Source organism: Bombyx mandarina, chromosome 22 (genome assembly GCF_030267445.1).
Source record: "Bombyx mandarina strain Sakado chromosome 22, ASM3026744v2".
NCBI classification, from domain to species: Eukaryota; Metazoa; Arthropoda; class Insecta; order Lepidoptera; family Bombycidae; genus Bombyx; species Bombyx mandarina.
The window spans coordinates 9156294-9175716 of NC_143228.1; the positions used below are offsets into that span (position 1 = coordinate 9156294).

The 19423-nt window shown below is 35.3% G+C and overlaps 2 protein-coding genes across 2 annotated transcripts; both read left to right on the forward strand.

The window, feature by feature from the left end:
- Positions 1-723: 723 nt before the first annotated feature.
- On the forward strand, positions 724-15556 carry LOC114244820 (endocuticle structural protein SgAbd-6). Its single transcript, XM_028176729.2, has 3 exons — positions 724-894; positions 2795-2919; positions 13167-15556. The coding sequence occupies exons 1-3, from the start codon at positions 874-876 to the stop codon at positions 13348-13350; spliced, it is 330 nt and encodes a 109-aa protein (XP_028032530.2). The 5' UTR covers positions 724-873; the 3' UTR covers positions 13351-15556.
- Positions 15557-17860: 2304 nt separating this feature from the next.
- Positions 17861-19423, forward strand: CPR25 (cuticular protein RR-1 motif 25). The gene is made up of 3 exons (XM_028176748.2): positions 17861-18023; positions 18876-18988; positions 19191-19423. The coding sequence occupies exons 1-3, from the start codon at positions 18012-18014 to the stop codon at positions 19381-19383; spliced, it is 318 nt and encodes a 105-aa protein (XP_028032549.1). The 5' UTR covers positions 17861-18011; the 3' UTR covers positions 19384-19423.

Below are 19423 nucleotides of genomic sequence, written 5' to 3' on the forward strand. Positions count from 1 at the left end.
AATAAAAATGCACAATTACAATATACCATAAACCAGTAAAGTTATAATATTCTTTAATAACATTATAGTATGACCAAATTAATCAATGCGTCTAGTTAATATCGACGTGGCTTGGATTTATATCGTCATGACTTAATTATTAGAACCATTTAAAATATTTTCCAAAACCGCTATTCTATCTAATACGTATAATAGCCTTCGAGTTGTAAAGAATTAGTAACCAAATAATCCTGAGAATTACCAACACGAATGCAACACAGCAACAACGTGCGCACTAAAATAAACAAGAGCGTTGACCCAAGACCTGGCCCTACTTTCCCTTCTGTGGCACTTAAATTTTCCTTCCCTACTTTTGTCACTAGAAACAAGCAATGACGCATCGCCAGTCATTTTAGCACTTAACGAATCCTCAAGTATTGAAGCGAGATTGGTAGCAACCAGCTATTATGTTCCTCTGTTGTACTCATTGTAAATCATTTGTTTTACTGGTTTTCGTATAGAAACAAAAGACATTACTCCGGATGAATGTGTGCGCTGATTTCACATCGACTATTAACAGTATGTCGGCGGTGCTATGCTTCGAAGTCCATTGTTTATTTATTTCTAAATAGGACACGACATGTCTCCATGTTACGTGACCATGTATGACGTATACTTTAGACATCACGTCTATTCATTCGTCTATCTTTTAATGGACAGCTAGAATTGGCTTAGTTTCAGTTCAAGAAGAGCTGAGCGTTCGGATGTACGCGGCGCCTAGCGCACACGCGGACTGCTCTTAATATATAAGGACGGAACTTGCGACACCGTTAACACATTCAGACTACAACCTGTACAGGAAGTCACTTGTTTCCGTTGTCATCCTTGCAATCCATGAAGATGCTCCTCGCTTTGGTAATTATGAATTCAACTTTATTATTAATTGTATTAGAGCGATCAGTGCCACTAAAGTAAATGGTTACAAAATATTATCGTGATCACTACTTGAGGCTTTAGGTATTATTTTTTTATCTGATGACCTCCCCGTGATTACGATATATCGTCAAAGATATTCTATTGCAAAAAGCCGCATCTTATGTACGTGTTAAGTTCTAACGCAAATCGCTTCATAACTACTTATGTCTTGATGAGCATGTTTTAACCTTTAAAATTGTTCTTAATGCAACATCTCCTGAGACTATCGCTTAAAGTGTTTAAATAAGACCTTACCTAATTTTCTAATAATATTAAGAAGCCGTGTTACGATATTTTCCGAAACATGAAGTAGTGTTTAGATATGATTTTACTTTTTTTTTATTTTACACTCAACTGCCAATCGGTTACCGAAAGGTGTGGATTATAAATTCCTACAATATGTTAACCTTGAAAATATCCTGGAACGTAAATTTAGATCATTACTTTAAAATGCCGATTAAAATTCAACATCAACATTTGATACTCTTAATATATTTTGCGATAAAAGGATTGTCTAATCTCTTTTTAATAAAAAAAATAAACGAAGCATGTTTTAGTTTATATGAAAATTTGTTTGTTGTTCTAATTTGGGCGGTGTTGTTGGTTATTGTTGCATCTGATAATTTAGTACCATCACGGTACGTACAGTTTTCAAGAATACACAATACAAGCTTCTAGCAGTTCGTATATCAAATACACTATATTATAGTGCCACAAGTTTTTTTTCCCTTGATGGGAAGACAGGCTCACGGCACGCTTGACATTAAGGGGTTACTGAAGGTTATAATCATAGGGTAAATATCGCCGCCTTGAGCCATGGGATAAAAGTCTCTTTTGTAATATTTAATCGCTGTCTTACCCTTAAAATCAAAACACGTGTCCACTTAGCGCCCCAAAATAATAAGAATATTGATTCCTGTCCCTGCGGCTTCACAGTACTTTGATAGCAATTTTAAATTTATACTAGCGGACCCGACAGACTTCGTAGTGCCTCAATTGATAAATAAAAGACCTAAACTTTTGTATAAAATAAACTTAAAACAAATAAAAGGAATCCGTCCGACGGGGAACACATCAGAGGAAAAATAAAATTGTTATTTTTATTTAATTCCGAGCATTTTGATATTTATCTACCTTTTAAACCTTCTCTGGACTTCCACAAATAATTCAAGACCAAAATTAGCCAAATCGGTCTACTATCGAATAACCTTAACAAATCAAAATAATTTAACATAAATCAATTCATACAGTAGAACAAATCTTCCAATACGCTTGAAGGAGGCACAGTTCCCAAGATACTGGTTGCGTTACCTCGTTGGGCAGCCAAACTCACTCTCTGTGCAAAGTACCAGCCAGCCTTAGCATCACGTGTAGCTTCCTTCAAGCGTTTGGAGATTTCTTATAAAAAATTGTTATTGGTTATTTTGATTAATATGTTTAAAGAAAATACTTCTTGATTTACATACTCGTTTCTCCAATCGACGCCTATAAGTAAACTAATCTCTATATATAAAAATGAATTGCTGTTCGTTAGTCTCGCTAAAACTCGAGAACGGCTGAACCGATTTGGCTAATTGTGGTCTTGAATTTTTTTTTGGAAATCCAGAGAAGGTTTGAAGGTAAATAAATATGAAAATGCTCGGAATTAAATAAAAATAACAACTTTGTTTTTCCTTTGATGTGTCCCTCGTCGGACGGATTCCTTTTGTTTGTTTTGAGTTTGTTTTATACAAAAGCTTAGGTCTTTTATTTATCGATTGAGGCACTACGAAGTCTCCCGGGTCAGCTAGTTGATAATAAATAAACTAAATTAATAATACCAACAATAACCAATTTTCAGGTATGCGGTGCTTCGCTGCTTCTGCAAGTGATAGCAGCCGGTCCATTCGTCAACAATCAGAACAAAGTTCAAGTCGTTCGATATGACTTAGATACAGACAATTTACCAAATTCATATAAATTTCAGTAAGTACATTATCCATTATTGTCTTTTTAATAATGAGATATAATTTTGTTGGTGACACTAGATATACACAAATATAAATATTTTGTTTAAATATACATATAAATATTTATGTAACTATAAAGAAAACTGCTTACTTATTTAAGCGCGCTCTTATTTTATTTGAAATTATTATTATTTTTAGACAACACTATTACATTTGAAATATTATATTTATGTAAGTTTATGTACAGAGTAATAGATATCAAGGAATTAAAAAAATTAAAATTGATTAGTAGCTGTCTTCTCAGAGCCCTTTTATTTTTTTATTGCTTAGATGGGTGGATGAGATCACAGCCCATCTTTTGTTAAGTGGTTACTGGAGCCCATAGACATCTACAACGTAAATGCGCCACCCACCTTGAGATATAAGTTCTAAGGTCTCAGTATAGTTACAACGGCTACCCCACCCTTCAAACCGAAACGCATTACGGCTTCACGGCAGAAATAGGTAGGGTGGTGGTACTTTCCCGTGCGGACTCAAAAGAGGTCCTACCACCAGTAGGTCCTGTTACAATAATATTTAAATAATGTATCCGAAAACTTGCATTGCAATGCAAAATATACTAACTGTTTTTACACACGTAATGTAACGCGCGCTGTCAGCTTGCGTACGGGGTTCGCTGTACAAGACGTCAACGTGTAATAGCTTAATTCGAGTTACATTGCGCGCTTGTCTGATTTAAATTCAATACGTTAAAGCTTGACAAATTAACGCGAACAAATCAATCGCGTTCACAATATTATAATTAAAGCCACAATCAAATATGGAAGTCGGTAAAGTTTTTAACGTTAATTTTCAATTTGATAGGCTCGTGCAATTGAAAAAAAATGTGATAATGAAGGTCAATAGTTAAATTGTTTTGCGTAGACATTTTTAAGATTTTTTTACCGTTATTGATGTCAAAATTGATTATGAAATCCTTTTTTTTTCAAATGAAACATTAGATTTCATTTTTTAACTTAAGAAAAACCATGCATTAATGATACAACAAAATAAAAATTGTAGTGTAACGTTTTATAATTAGTTCATAAGGGCAGACGAACTCACGGCCCACACGTTATTAAGTGGCCACCGAAGCTCGCATGCATAACACCCTGAATGAATATATGAGCCCACTTATCTTACTACATGAGGTCAAAACTTCAATCGCACAGTGGCTATTTCACTCTTGGATGATTTCTTCGCGACAGAAATAGGCAGAAAAGCTAGGTTCCGTTCTGATCAGGCTCACATAACCAGTATGACTAGTATAATTCAAGGTTATCACTATACAGCCGAAGAGATCAAAAGCAACATAGTCATCTTTCAGTAACAAAATCCACGAAACGAGAAAGATGCTGTCTATTCTCCTTTAATTGCCTTTTGCTACAACCCCACGAAAGAGATGGGGTAGTTCTAAAATCCTAATTATTGTATGAAAACCACGGGCATTAGGGTATGAAACTTTGAGTTACACATACTTACTCTATATTTAATGTAAATGGCCCAGATTAAGAAACTATTTTATAACTAGTTAAAAAGAAATATTCACTACCAAATGCTGTAATTTATAATAACATAATCAAAACCACTAAATATACTGTAGCTGTTTATCACTGAGCTGTTCCTTCAAACGGCCACATTCCTAACACATTCATAGATATTCGATAAAATGACGTTACCTTATCTAAAATTTTAGGTTTTATTAAGTACTTATTGCTTAATGTCAAGTAACAGTTCAAGAGATACTAGCAGAACCTTTAGTGACACAATATCCGTTGAAAATGAAACCTTGGCTTATGTGGACAGTGTGGTCATACAGTATCTATTGGATCAGCTTGTACCCGCTATCACAATACTATTTTTACGTTTGTCGCATAAGTTATATAATAGAATACACGGTAATTACAAAGCGGTAGTTACTAAACTTGTGCAAATTGTATTAATGGTAATAACATTTCAATGAACTTCATATTCCACAAATAACAATACGTATTTTAGGCAATAATGATGACTAGACATGTAATTACCCTTATTGCATTTTTTTTTATTGCCGTGTAGGCAGACGAGCATACGGCCCACCTGATGGTGAGTGGTTACCGTCGCTCATGGACGTCAGCAATGCCAAGGGCAGAGCCAAGTCGCTGCCTACCGTTTAATACTCTCCACAAGCCTCGTTTGAAGAAGAACAGGTCATAGCGCTCGGGAAACACCGTGGAGGGGAGCTCATTCCATAGCCGGATGGTACGTGGCAAAAAAGATCTCTGGAAACGCACTGTGGATGAACGTAGTGGCTCCAGGTAGTATGGATGAACTGTACTCCGGTGGCGGGCGATGCGATGGTAAAAACGAGATGTCGGTATCATCTCGAACAATTCCTCAGAGCACTTGCATTCCACTTAGTTAACAAACTTAACTCGTGATAGCTTAATCGAGATCCTTATAGCACGATAATAATAGATCGTCTAATCTTTGCCGCGGAACATCAAAATTACCCAATAAAAATAAACAAAAAATAATATAATTGTCACGGATGTCCAAATAACTATGTTATGACTCAATCAGATTCACATTTGTGAAGAATTCTGCCATAATTTAAATAGCCAGCGATAATGTTTACTAAATTATAATAACGGCTAAATTATTTAATAAATTTCCAATTAACTTTTCTTATACTCATATTTAAAATGTATTAAAATTCTTACAGGTTTATAACAAGGCCGAATTATAATAAATGACAATCTGGTTCGTTCTTCTAGTTATGGACTGATTTAAATCGAAATTTGAATTAGATTTTAGAAAACGAACCTGCTATCAATTTGTCGGACAGCATTCTTTTTGAAGCGCGTTTTTTTTTAAGGCTTAGATGAGTAGACGAGCTCACAGCCCACCTAGTATTAAGTGGTTTCTGGAGCCCATAGACATTTACATTATTATAATTTATTATTATTTTATAATACATGTATGGAATACGGATATAATAATATGGTGAAAATTCCGTTTAAACACGCTGTAGGAGCAAAGCTATAACAACCGGATATGTTATCGATATTGTCACAGTTCGTCGGCCTTGTAGTGGAGATTGAGTGGCAATGTCACAAACAGCTGTCACTCAAAATATCCGGTTACGACTCACAATAGAGGCTCAGTTCACAGCAAAAACTACATTTCCATCTGATAACTATAATTTTGTTTTTAAATTAGATCAAACTATGGGATGTTAATCGGCTTACCTCCCTTGAAAAAAGTTAGTGGCTAGGATAAATTTGGCACGAAAATAAGCAACTAAAGGTAAAACTGCTATAGACAGTAGTAATGGCTTGTGGAGGCTGGGACAACATACCTTTACCTTTTATTGGATCTATGATCTATCTATCTATAAACATTTAAATGAATACCAACCAATCCACAGATACAATATTCATGGCTATTTTATTAAAATATAAAGCCTTTACTTTAAATTTAAATTCTATTGACTGCTTCTATATTAAATCTTATACATTAATCGTCAAATAAATTTAAAAATTATAATGATTTCAAAACGGAATAAGGTCAAACTAATATTTTATTGTGTTACACTGATAATTTATTATTGAATTTAAGCAGAATAATTCTATTGAGCCTTAATCTTGATCTTGAAATTTTAATGCATATTAATTAGTGTGCATACTCAATATGCAATCAATATTTTAATACAATAAATAACGAAATACATCAAAAAAGCCCAAAAACAATTCGAAAATTTAAATAATTACAAAATATCTCACACATACTCGTGCATGAAGTTTGCGCGTTACGATATTTTAACTATTACAAAGCCATAATTAAGCCTCATCCTTATCTATACCTGATTTATGAGCGGCATATGCGAATTCACAATAATATTCACCATCAGTAGATATACTCGTAAATGTACCGAAGCGTACAGAGCAACAGAGAAAAGCACATTTATTATTTTATTACATAGATCCATTATTATTTGTTGATGCATTCTGACAAAGTTAGAATATGAGTATCGTATTCAAAAATAAGCGCGTGTCCATATAATAGGTATCCGTACCGGATTCCGAAATATCAATATTCGAATAAATAATTTAATTTATTATTTTTATTACTGGTGGTAGGACCTCTTGTGAGTCCGCGCGGGTAGGTACCACCGCCCCGCCTATTTCTGCCGTGAAGCAGTAATGCGTTTCGGTCTGAAGGATAGGGCAGCCGTTGTAACTATACTGAGATCTTAGAACTTATATCTCAAGGTGGGTGACGCATTTACGTTGTAGATGTCTATGGGCTCCAGTAACCACTTAACACCAGGTGGGCTGTGAGCTCGTTCGCCCATCTAAGCAATAAATAAAAAATTCAGATTTACTGAGATATCGGAACTTGCCGAAATTTAAAGGCTCATTCGGGGGCTACTTTTGTTACAACACAGCACACCAATACCGAATTGTGCACCGATTATGCAATTTGATTTTAAAATCGAAATTTCGAGAACTGTTTGATTAAAAGTTCCTACATGTCCGATATTAATCAACCTAATCACGTGTAAGTAATTGTGTTGATTGCTACCGGTTTGGCTATCACACGGAATTCTAAAACAGCTAACGTTACATTTACTAATGATATTCGAATGTAATAATATATTGAGTAATTCCCTTGATAGGTATTAAGGCTGTATAAGAAGTATTGAATCTATCTTCGAAAGCTCGGCTTATTCCTGGGTCTATGGTAGACGTCCAGATATACTTGAAAGCCTACACAATCTTCAGGGGATTTTTTTTTTATTGCTTAGATGGGTGGACGAGCTCACAGCCCACCTGGTGTTAAGTGGTTACTGGAGCCCATAGACATCCACAACGTAAATGCGCCACCCACCTTGAGATATAAGTTCTAAGGTCTCAAGTAAGTTACAACGGCTGCCTCACCCTTCAAACCGAAACGCATTACTGCTTCACGGCAGAAATGACGGGGTGGTGGTACCCACCCGCGCGGACTCACAACAGATCCTACGACCAGTAAGATATATAGTATAAGTATATATAGACATTAAATCTAAATGAAAACTAGCCACGATGAGGTCCTCCTTTAAAATTAAAATTTACAATTCCCCTGACATCGATTTTATTATAAGTACATAAAGAAATAGAAATGAGGCCAGGAATTTTATGAAAAGCAATAAACAATTGTACGCGTTGGAAATACCTAAAAACATCGAACGACATTTAGAATACTAAAACGAAAATGAAAGCTAAATGTGTGAGTCAGAACACAACAAGCACGGATTGAAGAAACCTCACTTGCTTAGTACTGATGGTAGGGCATAAAGGGAGTACGCCCTAGTAGTTGCTACTGTCTAGCCTATTTCTATTGTGGAGCCGGTCACGCATTATGGTTTCTGTTTTGATCAAGCAAGCGTTAATGTATATTAGTGCAAACTCTGGCCCTCATGCCGGAGTAGTCAGTTGACTCCAGGTAGACCGTGAACTGGTCTCCTATCTAGAGCAAAAAAACAACCTTTAAATCACAAACAACACGGAATGTCATGATTATGTTAATTGGCCTTTATGTTGTCCTTTGTAGCCTGCTGGTCCTGTTACCTGACCTCCGTGTTTATTGGCATCGAAGCGTGTATTGTTTTATTCGAGATTATTTACAAGCTCGCAATTTTGGCGTGGTGCCCTAAGAAAGCTTTTTGCTCCTGTGAACTGGCAAAGAATCTTTATGCAAACGATTTTTTTATTTTTTTATTTATTTATTATCTACGGTCTCCTAAACCAAACATCCAATTGTCAAATCAAATCAAATCAAATTAAAAAAAAATTATTCAACATAAATGAAAGTACATACTTGTTGAACGTCAAAAAAAAACTACCACCTGTGATGAAACTTAGCATAATTATTGTTGGCTCTCGAAAGAAGGTTTTTGTCAGTACTATCAACGATTCACGAAGACGATTTTTCATACAATTCACTAGTGGCACATTGGAGCGCGTCGAAGTTTTCTTAGTTAATAATAACAATTTGTTCGGCTAGCATGCACATATGCGCTAAAACATTTTAACACAATAATCACCACATAAACATTTTATGCATTTTCTGTGAATGAGGAGGCCTCATTTTATGTAAAATGAAATTGAGTTAGGAGACCAAATACAAGGTTCAATTTCGCTTTAGATTAAATATAAAATTATGAATATTTTATAACATGCAACAATGAAACTCACCTGAAAAACTAAACAAAACAATATGGTGATAATTAAATATAAACATCATTAGTTTATATTCTAACAATTAAATTTCAATACGTTTATGTTTCGTTATACGATAACATAAATAATGAAACATTGAGAACTAATGTTGAGAATTGATATTGTAATGAAAAAAAAAACAGAGTTAGATATAATGCACAATGTAAAAACAATAAATATTTCAACCTTTTAATTTCATATGACATTGCAGTTAAATTAACACTTTTGTCTAACCTTAATGTACAATAAAATATTGAAGCCACCTTCTTATTTTATTGAGTGATACGATAATTATTTTCCTGTCGACTAACAAAAAACTGAAGGCCCTTTTCATTTCAAACAGTAAACGGAGCACATAAATATGACAACGGGAATCCTAATATTCACGAGTGACACAAACGAAGCCTCAATTACTTATCAGCTATCATGTCTATCAAACAATCTAGCCTACCTTGCCTTACCATCAATAATAAAAAACATTTTGCGGCTTTAATTTCATAGCACGACGCTATTCAAACATCGTGGATCGAGTTCAAAAATATCATGTGTTAAATACGTATTATTTACCTTTAAAGAAGATTCTTTTAAAATTTCTACTGGTTCGGTAACCATTTAAAACCGCGAAAACAATGAGTTTGTTAGTCCATACACATATGTATGTAATAAAAATAAATTTAAAATAGAATGGAAAAAACGAAAAAAAAAAAAAAGATCTGCAGGAATGCGTATAATATGACTGTCTCAATAATTTATCGGTTGTATTCTACCCCTGCTTAGCGTAGTTATTATTAATACATCGGTTTTTTTTCATAACAGTATTGCAGTTCTAAAAATAGCATGATACATTACTGACGAGTCACTCGTCTGCGCTCGAAGAAAAAACTAAATCTTTTAGGCTGTCTCAAACTTGTTTTAGCTTCACAGAAATTATAGCCGGCACATAATGGTGTCAATTCTGACCACAAAAACAAAACACATGCTCTGTACGCCTTTTATGAGGTGAATGTCCTTTTGAGGTTCGATTAACTTTATGGGTCCGTTACTTAAAGACCTCAATTAAAGTAAAATAAACACTAAAGTGTCTTGTTTAACGCTCGACAAGTTGGATTTTAATTTTGCTTTGAATATTATTTGGTATTTTGATTTTTGTCAGGAAAAAACTGTTTTAATTGAATTATCATACATTTTCGTAATTTACGCTTATAGACCAGCATGTGGTAATACTGAAACCGTCATGATATTGTTAGCAACCTGATCATGACATATAACATCAGCTCGCTGTGGTTCTCTTAGGATCTTCTCAGCAGATCACGATTCCAGACGCATATCCAGTTGATCTGTCATGTCTTTTTCTGAGACACTGGGGCGGTTGTTAGCAAATTCTTCCCATCCTGGCCAAACAAGTGCTCGCCCAGCCATCTTAGTGAGGCTAAAAAGCCCCCAAGTCCATGAACCATCCCTCCTTCCTAGAAAAACATTAGTAATCGTAGACATGCTTAACAAACATTTTGGCTGATTGTTTTCAACCAAGACTAGCACCTACCCGAATCTTCCGATAAATATAGTCAGAGCGATGAAGGGATCCACTAAAGAGTGTCCAGCAGTTGTCTCTACGTAATATACCATATAGTGGGATCGTAAGCAATCGAATCGGCATTTATTGGTAATAGAGAGTAATGTGAGAACAGCATTCCTGCCAAGCAACGATACATTACGGATTGAAGGGTGCGACTACTTTTTTGCATTAATATAACACAAGCGGCCCGCTCCGGCTTCGCTCGGGTCTTTAACAAAAATTTCAACGATATTTGACGTTGTTTTATTTTTTTAAATAAAAGAACACTTATTGCGGCATAACTATAATAATTAGACATATGCTGTCGCGACACTTTTTGTACATAATAATGTGTTCTACAAAGTCGTAGTACATTATTTCATTCTATCATCAATCCTTTTTCGCAAGGCACGCGATGTAAGGAATATTTTAGGTAATTTTTTGACACATTGGGTTACATTATTGGAGTTTTAGTAAGGATTCCTAATATTTTTCAAAAAAAAAATATACACTATGTCACTCGGAAATAATGTAGCTACCAAACAATGAAATAATTTTTCAAATCGGTTCAGTAGTTTCGGAGCCTATTCAATACAAAGAAACAAATCTTTCCTCTTTATAATATTAGTATAGATCATTTCTCAAACGCTATAAATACGATAAACTATACATTAAAATTGAGATTTAGACCCTGTTTTTCAAGTTAAAGTCAAATCAAATCAAAATTAGACTAAAATAGAGAAGTATATAAGGTATACTCGGTCGTAAGGTCGATCGAACCTAGCCTACTATGTAGATACTCCTATTAAAGTATTTTCTAAAAACCTTTCGAATACACATTTGGTTAATCTAAGAAGACAAGGAATAAGTATATGTCATGTTATAAATATAAATATATATTAGAGGTAACTATTATTTTAAGAATCTTGAATGACCTTCGTATGACATTAATGACATTCTTGCAAAATGTCGTGTAGATACATTATGTATTTAAAATATAAGCTGTACCCAATACCGAACACTGCCCTATAACATTAAATTCAAAATAACTACATAGAATTTACATAGTTAAATCGAACACAATAGAGAAACACAAAGCTTTTATGACAACAATTGCCATAAAGTATAATAGTTAGAAAATATAAGTAGATATTACTGTGATCTCGGAAATAATGACAACATATTGTAAAATTTGTTGTTTTTTTTAAATTCATCTTCTTTAAGTTGGAATCTAGTTGAAATTTTACATAATGATCATTTGTACTTCAAGGGAGATTGATTAAACAATTATTAAACGATTATTGGGTGGCGGGCTAATTAATTAACAAATATAGCGATAATTACAATGAAGCTTATCCATTTTCAGCATTTTGGTCGAGTAATTTTATTAAACAGTTTTTTGTTTTGTATATTATTATTGGTGAACGAACTGTTGACCCACCGGGTATAAGAAGTAGTTACAGGAACACGTAGATAATCACAACCAGAATGCCGCCACGGACTTGAGATTTGAGCTCCGAGTCTCTGCTATAGTTTTTGTTTTACGCCCAACCCATTCCCACAGTGAATGATTGTTTCATCGTAGAAATAGATACGACGCTGGTCCCTACTTTTGCAATATGCTCTATCATCACTATATACCGGTTAAAAACTTACCCACGATAGTTACTAACGAAAAAAAATCAACAATCTTAGACGGTGCACATTTATTATTTCACCGAAATCTGCTGTATTGAAAATTATATAATTTCATTTATGATTACGTTTAACTAAGATGACAGTAAATTTAATCTTGAGCTTTTTTGAGAATCTATCGCGTCACTATCTATCGACAACATTTTAAGGTTATATCTGATTTTTAATTAAAACTAAAATTAGTATATTAATATTCATAAATGACAGATGAGTGATTGTTAATTAATGGACGGGCTCATTTAGTATTATGTGAGTACGGGTGCCCATAGATTCGAACACAAATTCGAGCATTCGTATCTAGCGATGCATCGGTGTTCGAATCCCGCCGGCGCGGCGGGTACCACTTTATCTAATGAAATACGTACTTAACAAAATAAATGTTCACGCTTGACATCAACGGAGAAGGAATGACATCATGTAATAAAAAAACCAAACCTGCAAAATTATAATTTGTGTAATTACTTGTGGTAGGACCTTTTGTGAGTCCGCACGGGTAGGTATTGCCTGCCTATTTCTGCCGTACAGCCGTTGTAGCTATACTGAGACCTTAGAACTCATATCTCAAGGTGGGTGGCGGCATTTACGTTTTAGATGTCTATTGGCTCTGGTAACCACTTAACATCAGGTGTACCGCGAGCTCGTCCAACAACCTAAGCAATAAAAAAATAATTTAATAATTAAGTTGCAACGTACAAATTTTAAAGCAATAATTGTTTAATTCTATTATAGTTACGACGCCAGTGACGGCTCATCTCGTACTGAGGAGGGAGCCATACAGAACCTCGGGACGAACGATGCGGCCCTCGACGTCCACGGTGCTGTACGCTGGTACAACAGCAAAGGTCAACTCTACGAGATGATCTACAAAGCTGGCAAAAGAGGCTACAGAACAATCATCAAGAAAGTTTCATAAGACAAAGGATTGAACAAAATGAGATTGAATGAGATTTCGAAAGACTGTATTGTAATTTATTGTTTTAGTCTGTTTATTTAAACGCTATCAAAAAAAAACATTGGAAACCTTTTAATGACAATGACATTGTAAAATTCAAATGAGATCTTATTTTTAGAATAGAATAAGCTAATCATGCTTAAATAATCTATATATTAATACGTGAAGCAAAAACTTTGTATTCCTTTTTACGAAAACTGCGCGGACGGAGGAGTATGAAATTTTCAACACTTATAGAGATTATAGAGAAGAAGTGCTCAAAACTAATTTTTTTTTAAATAATGCATAAAAGATACATTAAATCAATAAATAAAACATTACACACACTACCATGTATTTGACACACACATGTATGCATACTATTTATTGTCAAACTTTTCTTTGCAGTCTGTCAGTTATAGTCTGTCAAATTGAAAATAGATTAAATATGTATTGTTTTCTTTTTATTAATATTTATCTAAAGTATAGTCTTGACGAAATCTGTGATTAAAGAAGTATAATAGTCCTTGACAATAGAATCATAACAGTGTACAAACTTATAATTTCCATTAGTTATAGTCGAATTTCGACTATTAGAGGACCACTAGTATGCATAAAGAAGTGTGGGCGCGCGATTGAAGAGCATCAGGCCTCTCTCTTGCACGCCCGCATTTTGATGGCGACTACGTCACAAGTAAGAGTGGGTGATATAAATCGTATATAGATTCAATATCTATATATCGCAGCAATATCGTTGAATCCGATATCGCCCCGCACGAAATCTATATATCGATATCAGCCGATACACGATATTGCTCGATGTGATGCGCATCGGCATATCGTACCGATTCGTGAATCGAAATCTATATAACGATATCAGCCGATACACGATATTGCTCGATGTGATGCGCATTGGCATAACGTACCGATTCGTGAATATCAGCAATATTCGTTTGGTTCGTATCGAATCGGCCAGAGTGAGTGAGCGCACGATAGGGATATCATGTGATGAATGAAACAGAAACAGGCATTATCCATACAATTGTAAACCTTATATTTAAGTCCATATGTCTGTAGATTATTCTTAACGTATCAGCAGGATACAATTTAGGAAAGAAGTTTCAACTTTCGACCCTAACTTGAATGCAGTATAGCCTATTTGCATCGTTAAATTTAATTTCACGCGCTTTGACCTTGAACTAGAATTTTTGGACAAGTGTTTATAAATACATAAAAGTTTTTTGTGTTTGATTTTTAAAGTACACATTTTTCTATTTTTAGTTGAATCCAAATAATTGAGTTTATTTCTGGTGTTTGTATTAAAATTTGAAATCTATACTCTTTTGGTATATTTTGTAATTTTAAATTAAGACACATAATACTAAAAACTGAAAACAATGTAGCCAGTCCTAAGCCTGGTAAAAGCGTGAAGGAAAGTTTTTTTGATATTTTTATTTTCATGTTCTTTTTATTACTTTAAATCATATTATAAATTGATATCAGAAAACCAACCGTATAACGTTGACTTAAATCTATATCTACTACGATATTATATCAGCGTATCGTTTCAAATCTCAAATATCATGAATCGAGAAAATCTACTAGCATCCATCAATATATAGATTCAGAAAATATATAGATTCAATATCCGATATTGATACTCGATATATAGATACGATTCGATACGCGGCAAAACCGATATTACCCACTCCTAGTCACAAGTCACAATGTGTGTCCTTTTTTGTCAGTCTTGGATTTCACAGGTTTCTAACTGACTCATTACTATACCGATATATAATTTTCTTCTTGTTTTAGACTACAAATAACACGATTTAATTATAAAATAGTCATTGGTCAATATCAGCATTGGTCTCAAGTCGATCTTTTCACATAATGATACAAATTTTGAATGTAAAAAGTGTTTTTGTAAATGTTAATATGATTTGGTATGCGAAGATATGAGACTTGTTTTAAAATATTGCATTTACGTAATGACCTTGTTCACTGAGATTATAAACTAATTTGTAATTTAATATTTAGTGAATAATAAAAATCAATCTCGTAAACTTCGAGGACGTGTGAGAAAATTTATGTGTTGTAAATAAATTTAAATCTAACCAATCTTTTTTTTTTTTAATTCAATTGAAACTAGTGTTCGCCCGATGATTAAAATTCAATACCACAAAGATAATCAGACGCCTCAGGTTGAATTTTATTTTTATTAGCAAGTAGTGAAGACTGGTAATAAAATAAATAGGATCTTATCTGCCAAACGTTATGCTTCAAAATCAATAGTTCCTTTTTTTTCATTGCCGGTATCCGGTAAACTTGCGATGTTCGTAACATGGTATCGTTCAATAATAAACGATAATACTTAAAACAGCATACAGTAAAATTAACTTAATAAAAAAACGTGCTATCCGTTAATAAAAAAAGCGTCCTATACGCTTTGTAGGCTCCTAGGGTTTCTTTACAGGAGAAAATAACGGAAACCCTACCCGCGAGGCCGTATTTGGGAGTTGAACCCTCACCAAAAACTCCTTTTTTTTTTCCTACCTATTCTAGTAACCTAGGCTATTACAGATTCACCGAGCTAGTAGGTGGGCTCAAACCAGGAGTGTTGCTAGCACTGGCCCTAGCAAGAGCAATGCTTCGCAGTGTCTACCACCGGCTAGGAAACGTGACCCACTGAACAAAACCGGCGAGAAACTCAATGGGCTGTGTCTATGGGTTAATTTATTCGTCGAGCCCTTCGTCGCAAGCGACGGGTTCGGCAAGAAAGGTGACCGTGCTTGAGGTACCCAAAAGCACCGTTAATGGATCGGGAGGATTCGTAATGACGTGCTTAGGGCGACATCGACTGTTTACCATTCGGTCCACAGGATCGGGTATGTAATTACCGGCGACCACGACAAGAGAGTCTTCATATCGTGCCGCCTTCTCAAAGTGGCGTAATGATGCTGACTGTAGATACTTACTGACTGAGTCAAGCTCCAGGTCATCATGGAGATCCACGTTCCTTAGGAACCATAGTGCTCCGACGGCTATCCTGCAAAAACGGGATTGAATGACTTGAAGGGGTTTCAAGTTGGTGCGGGCCGCGTGAGCAAACATTACACATGCATAGGTCATGACAGGGCGTATGCAAGTTTTGTAGAGTATCACCTTATTACGAAGGGACAATTTATCATTAATATTAATCATCCCTCTGTCAAGGGTGACGCCCAGATATTTGACCTTCGAGGCCCACTGTATGGGCTGACCAAATAGAGTGACGGGGCTAACGGCAGAGGTGTTAACGCGCCTATTAAGGAGTGGGCTGCTCGAAGTGGTATTCGGAGGGCGAGGGAACCATTGTACCATGGTAGTTACTGCAATCTGGAGTCGCCGATGCAATAGCGACTTCTTCCTACACAAGTAGTAGATAGCCGTGTCATCGGCAAAGAGCGCTACATGGATCTCCGGAGACCGGGGTATATCACTGTTAAACAAACTAAATAATAACGGGGAGAGCGCAGAGCCTTGCGGGACTCCGGCCGTCAGATAACGGGGGCGAGAGCGAGTTCCCTCTACTCGATATCGAAACGAACGGTTCGACAAGAAGTCTCGTATAACGAGCACGAGTCTGTCTGACACTCCCATGTTATACAGTTTATAAATTAAACCCTTATGCCACGTCGAACGCCTTTGCTATATCGAAGAAGAGAGCTCCGGTCGGGATTGGTTTCCGCTTATTTAGCCCTATTAAGATATGCTCCGTGAGGCGGTGCACTTTTTGTATGCACGAGTGTTTGGTGCGGAACCCAAACTGCTCGTCTATTAATATTTTCTTTTCGGTAATGAAGTCCCAGCGGCGTTTCCGACGGAGTGGTTCCTATATTTTTCCGATCGCTGAGAGGAGAGGCGCCAGACCCCGGACCGGGCCCAGTCCTGATCTTAAAAAACACGAATTATTCATAATGCTCATCAAAACAAATCTAACAGGCCCCCGCTGAGTGAATAGTGAGTTCGTGGAATTTAGTAACAATTTAAGCGTTCCATTATACGACTTCTAGATTTATAAGCAAGGCTCAATGGTACCGTAAGATTACATGCAAAAAGCACAACAGTCAAAACTACGTTTAAATGTTGTTTTAGTCTTTGTCTACGTCATTATGTACAATCGAAATTGATGAAAAATACATATAATATATACATACCTATAATATAACACATAAATAACAACTTCGACGATTAATTAAATTATACACGTCTATATTTTCTACGTTTTCTAATACTGACATTTTAAATCCTTTACGGAGATATTGATTCCGGTGCCAATGACTAGCACTTGGGTACTATATTCAAAGGACGGCTGAAATTTCCGCCTGAAAAAAATGAAATAAAAGATCGGTCAAGTCAATTATCATCTGTTTCTGTACAAAACAATACGCAATTTTTTCTACTTTATGTTGTGTGCCAATTTTGACGTTTGTCGTTGAGTTTCATCATAAAACATATTGTATTATCACCTACGCCAGTGTGCACATTTACAGTTGCTGTAATGTGGACAAACAAAGCCTGTATTTAAGGAGTTTGGTCCGAACCATTTGTATCATTCATCTGTTTATTGCAAAAAGAAAATATTCTCTTTTTCCAACACCATGGTCGCTTTGGTAAGTTTTATTGTTTTTTACTATCGAACCGGAATAAGTCGTTCTTTTTTTAATTTAGAAATTTATTTAATATTTACTTCACAGAAATAAATCAATACTATTTCTGATATTATTTCTGTGATTTATCTATATTCATATTATCCTTTTGTTAAGCTCTGTAAGATAACCCATTTAATCTTGTCTTGTAAATAAAATAAAAAACCATAACCATCACAATCACACGAAAAATAACTAAATTGGTGGTGCCCGCTAATGCGTAGTAGCGTCTAAACACCCGCCTTTCAAATGCACTAGAATAATTCAAAACGCAATCAAGACAGTGTCAGCTATTTAATTTGCTGCTAGCAAAGCCGTGCCAGCCCCTCACTTGAAATATTCAGGAAGGCATTAAAGGAGCACTATCTATCGATTTAATATTACTTATATATTATTATTATTTATTTTATGTATTTCATTATATATGTACGTGTATGTATATAGTCTGATACATTATTTATTAGTGTTTTTTATTATTATTAATATGATCGTTATTGTGCATTGTATCAGTAAGTAAATTGATTAGATTGTACTCTTCGTTAGGCAGCGGCTGGGCTCTGCCCCTGGCATTGCTGAAGTCCATGGGCGACGGTAACCACTCACCATCAGGTGGGCCCTGTCTGCCTACAAGGGCAATAAAAAAAAAAAACTCTTCTACCCACTTATAAAGCTTTCCCTCTTAAAGAACAGTCAGCTGGTAGATAACTCAATTGTTGAGTTAAGCTCGCCTTTTTATAACTTTTCGCAATTATTGTATTGTATTAACTGCGTGTACAATAAAGAATAAAGAACTAACAATTATATTAATTATTTCAGAAACTGTTCGTTCTCTGTGCACTGGCCGGCGTAATTATTGCACAGGAGCAAAAAAGCACCGCCGAAATCCTTTCAGACAACAGCTTTGTCAGACCTGATGGATATGATTTCGAGTGAGTAATTTATTACTCTATTACCTCTGGTAGGACCTCTTGTGAGTCCGCACGGGTAGGTACCACCACCCTGCCTATTTCTGCCGTGAAGCAGTAAGGCGTTTCGGTTTAAACGGCTCGAGTCCTCCAATTCCACTATGGATTTCTATGTCATGTATTTATCGCTTTTAGTAATAAATTATATTCTTTAAATCCAATTCAGATTCAAGACTAGTGATGGAGTGTCAAGGAAAGAGGAAGCCGGTCTTATTACCGTAGGAGAAAACCAAGGTATTGCTGTCCGAGGCTCATACTCATACCTAACTCCCGATGGTCAGGAATACGAGGTGACCTTCACAGCTGACGACAAAGGATACAAACCCACCATCCGGATTATTGACCACAGTCAGCAATGATTCCTATAAATAGCAGTTTCTACTTTTATACGGAATTAAA